We start from the raw sequence: 12,986 nt of genomic DNA, 5'->3' as shown, positions 1-12,986 counted from the left end.
TCGATTCCATTGGTCTGTATGTCTGTTCTTGTTCCACTACCATGCAGTTTTGATGATTATGGCTTTGTAGTATAGTTCGAAGTCTGGGATACACTCCAAATTTTATTAGCAACTTTCCATTTGTAATGAAAAGCTCATTTTACTCTAGCCCAATGTAGTCATCAACCTCAGAATGATTGACTTCAATATCAAATTAAAAGGTGGTAAAATAGCCACCCATTTCAAGTTAGCAAGGCATAGTGTGGGTCTAGGAACATTCTAGAAGGAAGATTGCCAGTGTGCTTTTGCTCTTTTCTCATGTACAGCAGCATTGTGGGGAGGTAAGGATGTGGACGGAAGGACTGGTGTTATGGTGAGGTATGAGCACAGGCTAGCCCTCCTCCGACTTCTATACAATTGTGGACTGCAACTTATGTGCGAATTAGGAACAGTGCTGTGTTCTCTGCACCTGTCTGGCCCTGAGACGGGGAGACCGATTAGCAGGGAGGTCCGTACTCTTCCCTCTTGACCAACTGCCTTTGTGCGGTGAGCTGACCAGACAGCTGGACAGCTGAACCCAGCATGACTCAGTGACTCGGTTTTTATACCTTGACGTTTCTCTGCTCATTTCCAGCTGTGGATGAATCAGTGTCGAGTCCTCGCTTTCCCTCAGGTTTTCTCATCCAGGTTTTCTCTTGTTAGGTCAGGGGAGATTTCTTCCTGCCTTTTGGTTTTACTCTCACCCTCTTTTCTTCCCATTTCTTTTTTCTCTCTTCTTTTTTTTTTTTTTTAAAGATTTATTTATTTATGCATACAAGAGCTGTGGTACAGGCCAGAGATGTGGGGGGTGAGAGGATCCACCAGAGACAGAGTGGGAAGCAGAACAGGTGGATCTACTGAAATACACTGCTGAGGGGAGCAGCGGGCAAGACAGGAGAGGTCTGCTGTGCCATGTGGGTTGCTCCCTGGCCGGCCGGGGATCGAACTCATGCTGCAGAGGCTGCGGATTGCTTCATAGTGCGATGCTTAATCCCTTGCGCCAACAGGGAGGCCCTCTTCCCATTTCTTAACTAGCAAGTGGCAGTGATCATGTCTGATCTCGAGGGCTAGTGATTTACCTCTGTAACTGAAAAGGAAGACAGTAAGCTGCAAGCGGGCCTTCATTATAAAAAATCAGTAACATTGATATCCAGAGTGACCACAAATTGGAAAAATTTCCTTCACAATTTTTTTCTCGTTGACTCTCCTGTTCCAGTTTAGTCTTAATTATGGAGTATTTACTGATTTTTTAAAAACTCTACTGTGTTCCATAAGTACCAGATACCCATTTTCTCTATACATTGGCTAAGTAGGTCTCGAGGGGTCTGTTTTCCTACAGAACTAATCTCACCCGTTACTTAGTGCGTGTCTGGGCACACACCTAACGCAGGTGTGTTTGTCTCTGCATGATTAACTCCACAGACAGATGTAAACGAGGTGCTTCGGGAATTTCTGGGGGCCTCCAAAGGACTTCTAAGAATTTTCTGTAGCTTTTTCTCCTCCTGCCCTTCTCCCTCCCCATGTTTGTATTTTTTATTGTGGTTATTGAATCATTAGATTTTGATTGACTAGATTTCACTTTCATGAACCTGAATGGCAAACTCTTGAATTTGAGAGAGTCAATCTGAGGAAGAATATTTTGTCGAATCTCATCTCTATTAAATTATGGTAGAGCAGGGCCTCCCTGGTGGCATAGTGGTGGAGCACTGGGCTGTGAGGCTGCCCACGGCCTCTGCAGCACCGGTTCAATCCCCTGCCGCCGGTGGCACGCAGACCTCTCCTGCCGCCTGCTCCTCCTCTCAGCAGTGTACTTCATCAATCTGCCTGTTCTGCTCCCTGCTCTGACTCTGGTGAATTCTCTCACCCTCCCGTGCTTCTGAGTGTACCCAGTGCTTGTATAAATGAATAAATAAATCTTTAAAAAAATTATGGTAGAGTGGAGGGCTGTGACATGGGGGCTTTGTCAAAGTAATGGGTTGGTATTGGCCTCGACTAAAAGTCATTCTTCCACTGAGTCTGGCTTGGAAGGGAATGCTCTTTCATACCTGAGAACACACTTTCATGTTTTGTATTGAAACGAACTATGTGTCCTCCACTTACTCCATCTTCTGTAGAGGTTGAACACTTCGTATCTTTTTTAGTTAAGTGACTGAAACACCTGATCGACTTGCCATTATTCTCCTAACTTTGTGTGTATCATGTGTACACAAAATGTATTTTCTTGTGCAGCTAGAATTTTGTAAACTTAGTCTAAAATTACAGCCTTTAATCACTGTGGTATAATAGAAATTAGCCAGACAAGCCTCACGCTTTGTCCTGACACCATTTAGTGACTGTTTTTGTCAGACTGCTTTGTCATATTCCACATTTGAAGAATGGAGTGCTGGTCTCAGAGGTGCCTCAGAGGTGCCGGTGAGGAGTGAATGTGGCCCGCTGGACAGAGGGGCCAGCGCCGGACCGGCTCGTGGATTCCCGTGGCTTTAGTTCCCATCTCCTTTTCTTCTTTCATTACAATTATAAAGCCACCTCATATGTCATAAATCACCATCAGTCAGCGGTGTGTGAAAAATTAGTGAACCATATGCATAAATGTTGAAAGCCCATATTAAATCATTCTCGGTTCCATGTGCTGCGTTATATGCTTTCCTAGACCCTTCTCTACTGCTTCTCCAAAGCACTGACCTTGACTGTAATTAAAGAATTAGTCGTGTTTAATTGCCGAATGTCAGCTTAGCCCATAAGAACATTAGGTTCACGAGGCTCATGATGCTGTTTTATCTTATTTGTGTATGAGTGGTGCTCAGCCTCACACATGGGAGGTGATTAATACTAATGTTTCCTGACTGGATAAATATGAATAAGCAACACTGTCCCTATTTCAAGAAGTTTCTGCTATCCTTGGTATGGAAAATGCTTAAAGGTAAATTTGGTATAAATTCATAGGTGCTGTGATAGGGGCTGGTAGGAGGGTATCATCTTTGTTCACCTCTCCCCTCTGGTCCGGCTTCGGGACATGACCCTGGGTGACTGTGTCCAAAGTCCCTTACTCTGTGCTTCCTTCAGATGAGTCTGTGGGCAGCCGCAAGTGTTCGCAGACTGGTAACTTCTTGTGGGGGTGAAATAAGGGCACAGATATCCTCGGGCATCTTTGGAGTAGGACTGCTATTGTCTTTTCCAAAAATAATCCGGCCTTAGGTGTTCAAATAAAAGCACATGTTCTTCAACCTAATTGTTTAGTGTTCAGGAATCTGCCCTACAGATTTAAAAGATGGAATCATGAAATGATGTTACCAGGACATTTATATGTTTACGACCAACCACACTGTCTACCACATGGACGGAGGGGACCGCGCATCTTCACCATGAGATCCAGTGCGGGGGGCTTGGAGGTGTGTCCCCACATGCCTGGCCAAAGGAGAAAAGCAACTTGCAGATAAATGTAGTGCATTCTCAGACTGGTTAAACCGCCTTCCTGTCCGAAAGTATTTTTAGTTATGCTTGGAAGAGCACAGAGAAAGAAGTGCATCGTATGCAGATTAAATACTTGGTAAACATGAGTCTGGATTATGGGGGCCCACTTTCATGTGGATGCTTCTCCATAAATATAAAAATTATATTGCGGTCATATTGCTGTAGCTTTGTATTCAGTGGGTGAACCATTATACCAGGAATAGACAGGAATTTCTTTATCACATTAGCTTTTCATTTTTGATACCTAGTATTAGTAATCCATATAACATTACAGTTTTTGCTTCATATAAGGCACTATTGATGATATGACAGATGATTCATCTTGTCAGCAGATGTGAATTTACGGTATCCATAACTACAGTATAGCCCTGGAAATATATTGTCTTTTGCGCTTTTCTAGACATTTCTTCTTCTCTAGCTTTATTTTAAGAATACAATGTGTAATACATATAACTTGTGAAATATGTATTCATTATTACTTTCCTGTCAACAGCAGGCTATTAGAAGTTAAGATTTTGGGGAGTTAAATGTTATACACAGATTTTTTTACTCTATGGGGGGTGTCAGCACCTTTGACCCCCACCCATGTGTTGTTCAGGGGTCGCCTGCATGTATTGTTGAGCTCAAGAGATTTATCAGAGAGCATTTTGAGTATGTGTGTGCGCACACGCGTATGATCTGGTCCTTTCATTTAGGTATTTCCAGATATAGAGAAAAGCTGAATGAATAATACATTGCACACCTGTACACTCTTGACCTGTACTTTTACACTTCTGTACACTTGCCTTTCCTCTCTCTCTCTCCCTTTCTTTGACTTTCCCCTCTTTCTCCTCACTCTTCCTCCTTTTTCCTTCTCTGTTTTTTTAGTGAACTATTTGAAAGAAAGTTGTGGCCATTACCAGACACCACTCCCACGTACTCCAGCATGCACCTTCCTCCAGAACACAGTGCCATATCATGTCAAAGAACATTAACGACAGTCTCATCTCGTCTCACATACTGTCCATATTCGTCCCCACACTTGTCCCCCCAGTGTCTTCTTTGTTTTTTAATCCCATCCACCTCTCATCAGAGTTTATGTGTTATCTGTGGTTACCTCTTTTCCGTTGTCTTGCCCTCTTTGTATTTCAGATCATTAACTCTGTAGAAGAGTTTGGGACAGTTGACTTAGCAAATGTCTCACATTATAGATGGGCAGTGTCAACACTGGTTCAGTAAGGGTGCTCGTGAAATGAACCAGAAAGGGTTCTGAATTGGTGATTTTCAAAGTGGTGCTGTTGCTGACTGTGATAGGTTCTGGGGTGCTGCTGTGGAGCTGCATTGCTAAAGTCAAAGACTAGATTATTCGAGATGAGACTCTGAGAACTGAGCAGTGAGTATGTTGCTTGGGTCCTCTACACAGGTGTGTGAGGATCAGATCATGAATCAAGGGATATACATATTTAGTGACCATTGGGTTGTGGTAAGAATGGTGATAGATGACGAGATTGCAGCAGATTTGATAACCAGATGGAATAAACCTCAAGCAAGCACAAGTTTTGCTAAAGATTAGAAGATGAAATGCTCTGGAAGTGGCTTGCATGGAAGTATGTGAGGGTTGCCAGAGCAGTGAGGTCCTTGAGGGTTTCAGGTGAGGCTGTGAGTGAATGTCCCAAATCTGTGGTAGGCCTGACCAATGATGGAACATCAGTCTTGAAGATAGGTTGGGATGCCCCGGGAAAGAGGGAAGAGGTGCTTGGAAGGTGGTGGTGTTTGGGTTTTCTCATATCCTATGGATGAAGGCGGCCCAGAGGAGCTTGTATTTCAAGTGAGGGGTGGAAAGTCCCTGAGGTTCCCTGTAGGAAGGTGAGCACCTGGCCTCAGAATAGTCATCTCCAGAGCATTCGGAGGTGGCTATGTTTGTACATTTCATCTCAACAACTCAACTCAATTGACCTTCCTTTGGCCCTGCTGTCCCAGGCCACACTCTTGATATTTTGACCTATACGGTCACTTCCTGATTGGATTCTCTCTAAATACTCTTTTCCTGTCCCATCGCCTCTTCAGTATAGACAGAATAAATGTTTGAAGTACAAAGGCAGTGGTCACTTCCTTGTTTAGAGTTCTTCACGTCTTCAACCACCTTGCCACAGGCTCTGCGTGGGTCTCCGCTGTACCACTTCCTCTCTTGTCCTGTTTTTTCTTGCTTTTTTGTAGCTTTCATTTCTTGGGATGTCCCATCCTTGCTCCTGAGCATCTTCGCGGCTAGACTGTAGTGTAAGCAGTCATGACAGAGAATCAAACATGCTGTGGCTTAAAAGGTATACAGTGTAGTTCTCTTCCATGGAACAGCCCAGAAGGGAAATTGTCAAGGGGGTGGAAATCACCCCTATTGAGAACCACTGCCTGCTGGGAGGTCACTGAAGCTTCGACACCCACAGCCTAGAACATGCCAAGCACCCGGCTCTGGGGACATGCTCTCACCCGTGGAACCAGCGCTTCTCAGTCACATGGCTGTTTTTGGGGAGAGCACAGGATGAACGGGAAACATCTTGCGTAAGAAAGTGAGCAAGTGCTCATAAAATGATGAAAACTGATTTGGGAGCCAGCTTTATCGGGCTCTCCCTGGCCAAATCTGGGAAAAGGCTTAGCAGTAAAATAAATAAAGCAACAAAGATTAAAACCCATGGTATGAAATTAGAGTCTACGAGTTCATACTGATAGTCATAATGATATAAATAGATAAGACAAACGAAGTGGGAGACAGCTCTTCCTTATGGTAGGCTTTTAATAAATGTAGAAAAACTACCATTTTACAAACTCCAAATTGTCTAGTTAAGAACCATCAATGGATACAAAATGAGTGGGTGAAACATGGTGAGAAGTAGGTATTTGCAGAGTTTCATAATCTCTCCCCAGGAGATAATGAATCACAATGGGATAAACAGTACCTCTGCAGCAGAGAAGCCTCTCAGTTTACCCCAGTGGGGAAAATCAGTATCACCACTTATATAGGAGGGTCAGTGCTGCAAAGTGTGCCCAGTTCCTGGCATATCCGTGCCCAAAATGTGTACTCTGAGTATCACCTCGAGGAAACACAAACTGAATTAAAAGACTATCCAGAAGAATCGCTTTTACTCTCCAAACATGGCAAGGTGAAGAAACAAAGAAAAGTGGAAGGACTTACCTAGAGCAAGGGGACTGCAATCATGTGACAACTTATGCTCAGTGGCTGCCCAAGAAGCCATGTTTCCTTTTGCAGCAAAGGTCATGAAGGGGGCAAATGATGGAATTTGAATAAATTCTAGATTATCAGTGTCCGTTATCAGACTTGGTTGTTGGCCTGTGATTGCATCAGAGACTTACCTTGGTTTTAGACACACAAATTGAAATGTTTATTTACTTGAAGTATTTAAGGAGAAGAATTGTGTGCATAGAAAGAAACAATGAGGGAAGATGTTAACATTTGGAAAATCTGGACAAAGATATACAGTAGTGTTTGGTACTATTTTTGTGACTTTAATTCTGATTATTCCAAAATAAAATGTTTTTAAAAGTAGGCAAGGAGGAACATCTGGGTCCCCACCTCCTCAGGTTAACATTTAAGAAATAAAAACATGCCTTTATGGCTTCTGTTGTCCATCTGGACAGTTCTAATGGACAGAGGGGTTTAAAAAATAGTTTTTACAGTGATGAGCGAAGGAAAGGCCGTTTACTGTCTTGTTTGATAATTACTTCATTGCCCAAATGAAGATTTTTTTCCCCCTGAGATGATTGGAGCTTTGGTTTAAAGAAACTTTATAGCACAATGTCATTTGCTTAATTTCTGAGTCCTCATGAGTAAGTGGGGCTGTGGCCTCTGTTTGATCCTGGCGTGTGTGCTGCTAATGTCTGCTCGCTGTTTGGGGAGCAGCAGGTAGTCAGGAGAAAGCTGCTCCTGGGGTCCTCTCTCCCGTGGCCTGCTCCTCATTTCCCATACAGACCTTGTGAACTTTGGCAGAGGTCACCCTCTATTCTCAGTCTACACTCTGGGTCATAACTTTATGTGTATGTGATGATAATATCATTGAAGTTATAAACTAAGCCTCAAAGACTAATTACCCCTCCTATCCATTTATTTATTGAAACAGAGCTCAGTTTAAATAGCTTTGTTTTTCCTGGGACATGGAATGTTCAAAATGACAACTTACAAGTACATTGGATGTCTTTGGACAATTGAAGGGTTTTCCCCACTTATCTGAGCTTTTGAACTTTTAGGTATAAAATGATTTTTGATTATTCCTGTTTGACTATAGAACTAAATTTGTAGCCAGTGGAAGCAGCTGGATTGGGTTGTTTGCCATTAGCTATTAGTCCACCACATTGGCCTTAGAAAACAAATCACTGAGATTTGATTTTGCATAGTAATGTGTGATACTTTATTCAGAGACTATTCAGAAAAATACTTCATTCAGAGAAATACTTTGATTTTATTCCTGAAACAACCTTTAGCAAGATAGATATCAGGGTTTTCATGATCTACTTGCTAGGCAAGTGACAGCATTTTCTAATTTCTGCTTTCGAGTAGAAAGATTTTTTAAAGTTCACGTTTCATTTGTGCGCTTGAATGGTTCTGTTCTTTATATCCAAAATGTTAATTCATATTTGCTGATAATTCCTTTGAATGACATTTTCTAAAATCACCTTTTATTGAACTTAGAATATGGAAAAAATATAACACTTATCTTATAAAACTGTATAAATTTCAATTTTGCGGGTATCATTAGTCACAAATTGATCTCTGTGAGTCAGAAATTCTTATTTTTGTTCAAATTATCAAGTATGATGTCAACTATTTTGGCCTTGGCCACACAAAGAAAAGTTTTATATCAGTACTAGGCTGTAATAGGAGAACCAGAGTTAAATACAAAATGTAAATATGTGAAGTGATCGGTATTGATTTGTCTGGAGGAGGGAAGGACAAAAATCCTGACAGATTTCCTTTCTAGAAAAGTTATTTACTCCTTATCTAAGAAAGATATAAACAGAAACATTCTGAATTTTATTTATTTTTTTAAAGATATATTTATGCATACAAGAACTGGGGTACAGGCCAGAGGTGTGGGGGAATGAGAGGATCCACCAGAGACAGAGTGGAGAACAGAACAGGCAGATTGACTGAAATACACTGCTGAGGGGAGCAGTGGGCCAGTCCGGAGAGGTCTGCTGAGCCATGGGGGTAGCTCCCTGGCCAGGGATTGAACACGTGCTGCAGTGGCTGCGGACATCTTCATAGGTTGTGTCTTAACCCCTTGCACCATCAGGGAGGCCCACATTCTGAATTTTAAAACTTGAGTCATTTTTTATTGAGGTGGCATTGGTTGACATGACCTAGGGCTAGAAGTACACATCTCCTCAGATATGTCATCACACCTTACCCACCCCCAGCCCCATAATCCTCCATTTGCTCTACACTGACTGCTGTCTGGGTGTTTAATTTGTACATAAAAGCACCTTCTTTGGAAATTATAGTTGCACTTTGATCTTCTAACTTTCCTCCTTTCCAGCTACTCCTGTAGGATCTAGTTTTCCCCAAACTCCAGCTATGGTGTACGAATCACTTTCACGTGGATGGTTCTGGTTATGTTCCTGCTTCCCACGCTGGGATGCCGTTGTGCAGAGGACTCCTCCTACCGTCTGTAATCTGACGGGCTGCAGTAGACTCTGGTGCGGTCAACTCTGCCGCTCTTGTGAGTGCGCCTCTTCTCCTGTCAGCGGGGGTCACCTCACGGGCCTCTAGACTGAACTTGCCCACAAAGAATCGGATTTTCCTTCGCAGCCTGTGGCTTTCCTGTGAATGCTGTTTTCTCTGAGGTTGCAGAAACAAGAAAGTGAGCGCTATGCTTGACTCATCACCTGCCCCCACCCTTTTTGGCCCCACCTTCTTGGCATGTACCTAGCTTGTCTGCCTCCAGAGTCTCTCTCCAGTTGGTGACTTTTCTCTTTCTGCATTCCACACCTGAGCTGTGAGCCAAGGCCTGGCACTTCTCAGCTGTCTCCTCACGAGTCTCCCTGTCAGTGACTGTTAGCATTTTCACTCCCCTCCCCAAGACCTTTCCCCAAGGCAGCCTGGGTGCTTCCTGGAATGCACAGATCTTCTGATTGCCCTCAAGGTAAAGGAAAATGAGTGCCTGTGGGCTGTTCAGACACCCTGTTCTCTCCTTTGCTCACCCCTCACATGGTGTGTCCTTTCAGTCGTCTTCAGAGCAGTAACTCCTGGTAGCCACTTCCTTTTTATAACAGATGTGCCTGAATATGTGGACCTACTCCACATACCTGTCTTTGTATCCTGAGTCTTCCTCTATTTTTCCCCCCAGCCTGGAAAATTTGTGTGAGTCACGATCCTTCCCTTTTCCTGAAACACCACGTCTGTCATTTCCTCTGCAGATAAATCTCTCTGGCTAGCCACCCCCCTTTTCTTCTTTAAAATTGCTTTTGGTTTTTGTTTTTTTCCTTTTTATCACCTGGCTTTCAAAGATTCTATTTTAAATTCTTGCCTACCTAGTTGGTCTTTCTAACCTCCTCGCCTATTGTCTTTAATTGCTCCTCTTTGTTTTCATCTATCCAAATACCACCTAAAACTACAGGCAGAGATCACAGTTTTGCAATGATTGGTTGGATATATTGTTGTCTTTGGAAGTAGAGTGTGATAACTGTGGCTCTCTTGGAGATATGCTCTGAAAGATAGTTACTAGATCACTGTCCCCACCTGTAGCTTTCACGGAACATTTGTGTAACTAAAGGAACAGCATTCATATTTGAACTTGGTGACTTTCACTAAATGTTTTGAAGGAGTTTGAATAAATTGACAACTGACTTTTATAAAACTTCAGGCAAATGGTATCATTTGAGTCAGAAGCAGGGGTGCTCAGAACTCAGAGTATGGGGTAGTATAAAGACACGCGTAGAGAAATGCCTGGAAGGATGAATTTAGCTGTTAACATTGGTCAGCTTAGAAATGGGAAGTGATATGGAAAAGATAAACCCTTCTCCTCCATGCACTGCGTGCAGGGTAGCCTGAGGTAACAAGGGTTTTTGAAGACAGCATAGAAGGTAGAAATGTATTTCTCATGAGCACTGTGGCTGCTCCATGGTGATGGAAGCCCCTAGGAAGGGGGAAGGAGAAGTACAAACAAAGCAGTTCACAGGTATGACAATTCTGTTTGTTCCATGTCCTCACCAGCACTTGGTATTACCCATTTTTAACATTTAGCCACTTAAATTGGCATTTGGGGAGTTTCTTCGATATTAATGATGTTCAATATTTTTTCCTGTTTGTTGATCATTTGTATGTCTTTTGTACAATGTTAGATCAAATTGTTATTATTTTGCTCTAAGTGTCTTGATATGTTCCAGTTATAAGTTCTTTGTCTGATATAAGAGTTGTGACTATGCCCTCAAAGCCTGTGACTTGCCATTTCATTTTCTTAACCATATCCTTTGAAGGGAAGACTTAGAAATGTTGATAAAGTACATAATCTGTTGATAATCTTTTTATGGTTCATTTGTGTATTAAAAATCTGTTACTTGCCTCAAGGCATCAGATCCCCACCATCTCCTCCCGTATTTTCTCTAAATCTTAAAGTTTTACATTTAAATTTGTGGTCCAGTTTGAGTTAATTTTTGTGTATATTGTGCTTAGGGTTGAGGTTCATTTTCTTTTTGCCCCAAGTACATAGTTAACTGTTCCAATACCATTTATTGAAAAGACATTTATTCCCTCATTGAGTTGGCTTGGCAATCATAAGCTTCTTAAGCTTATATTTAGTGTCTTATTGTTTCAAGTTCAGATATTTTTGTTGTTACTTGAAAATGAGATCAACAACCTTGTGTGGGTCTTGCTAAATCATAGGACTTTAGTAATAACTTTCTTCAGTTAAGAAGTTCAGAATTAGATTTTTAGCTGATTCATTGTTCTCTTATTCAGCCCTGAAATCTTTTATTTTTAGGTGTTACACATAATATTTCTTTACTTCGAGAGGTGATAATCAACTCACGCTTTGTGAAAGGAGACATCAACACTAAATTCCTCGCTGATGTGTATCCTGAAGGCTTTAAAGGTTTGTATGCATTGGAGTCTTAGTTTAATAAAGTTGGGTTTTTATACTATAATGTATAATTTTTTTTATTTTGAAATTAAGGCCTTTGGCTTAATTTATTGACATTTAGAGTATCCAAGACTATTGACGTTCACAATTCTTAGTGTTCACTAATGACTCATGAATGTGTGGTAATCTGTCATTATGTTGAGTGAGGAATTCAACCCTGAATGTTGTGTGGGTCCAATTTTCAAGCAAAATGTGTAGGCAGAGCATTAGCCTGACTGACTTTCTACTTTTTGGAAGTTAAATCGGATTCGTATTTCATGCTGATGTGAGTATATGCAGGAGCACTTCTTTAATGATTAAAACTATATCTTTATGAAAATTAGCACTGAAAATTTCAGAATACCAGATGCTATCCCTATTAGTGAAAATGAAGATGCCTAAGAAGTTAATGGTTTTTATTCTGATAAATGGAGTTTTGACTAGAATAATGAGTGGAATGTGGAAGTTAGCACTGCAAAGTTATTAGTGCATGTTTCCAGGTAATAGAAAATTTGCTCACCAAGTGAGAGACAGAGAAGACCCTTTAGTGAGCATTGGAAATATGGTCAACATGTAACATTAAGAAACTGACAGGACTTACTTGAGACTTAATGAAAATGTTATTTAAGGGAAAGCCAAGAATTTCTAAATTTCTAACAAGCTTGGAGATATTTGAAGATTAGATATTTTCTCACAAATTTCAAGTGTTCATTATAGCCCTTTAAAAGTGTATAAATGACTCAGTCACATTGGGAGTTGTACATCAGCTCAGGCCCACTTCATTTAGTTGAGCTATCGAAATATTTACAAAGCAATTTCCTGTGTTAGAATTTGCAATGCATAGTTTTCATAAAACTAACTGGAGATTTTAGATTTGATTGTTCTTTGAAAGCTTAGTTACGGGATTTTATCATTAGGCTCAAGGGAAATGAAGATTGCTTTTTATTTGGGATCTTAATACAAAAAATAATCAGCAGTTCCTTTTTCCTGAACTTTTGAATTTTTAATAACATAAAACAACCATAACATGATTGTAGTTTTACACTTATGTGATTGTTTCATTAATACTGTTGGTTTCATGAAGACAGGAGCCACTTATGTTATTGCCATTTATTGTTTCCCTGGCAACTGGAACATAATAGACTCAAAGTAAACAGTGTTTAATTAATGAAAAGAATCTTGCCATAGTATCGACAAGAAGGGACTACTTGGTGCATTTTTAATTAATTGTACATGTATCCAGATTACCAGTTCACTCTATCTTGTTCTAACCTTCTGGCCTCTTATGCTTTCAAAGTGTTTAATTAAAAGTTTTAGTAAGTTGTGAAGTGGACTCAGAATTTCCAGATGCTTTTATGTCTGCCTGACTAATGTATCTGTGAAGATGACAGG

General features: G+C 41.1%; 1 protein-coding gene across 4 annotated transcripts in view; it reads left to right on the top strand.

The window, feature by feature from the left end:
- The window catches only part of PCCA (propionyl-CoA carboxylase subunit alpha), a 299,717-nt gene that overhangs the window by 157,854 nt on the left and 128,877 nt on the right, over nucleotides 1-12,986 (top strand). For all 4 annotated transcript variants that reach the window (XM_037528749.2, XM_054701346.1, XM_054701347.1 and 1 more), the window contains one exon: nucleotides 11,457-11,567. In XM_037528749.2, the coding sequence (XP_037384646.1) occupies nucleotides 11,457-11,567 (111 nt within the window). The remainder of the gene's footprint in view (nucleotides 1-11,456; nucleotides 11,568-12,986) is intronic.

Source organism: Talpa occidentalis, unplaced genomic scaffold, assembly GCF_014898055.3.
Source record: "Talpa occidentalis isolate TD23 unplaced genomic scaffold, MPIMG_talOcc4v2.1 talOcc4.5, whole genome shotgun sequence".
In the NCBI taxonomy this organism is placed as follows: domain Eukaryota; kingdom Metazoa; phylum Chordata; class Mammalia; order Eulipotyphla; family Talpidae; genus Talpa; species Talpa occidentalis.
This window is presented reverse-complemented; position numbering and strand designations above follow the sequence as displayed.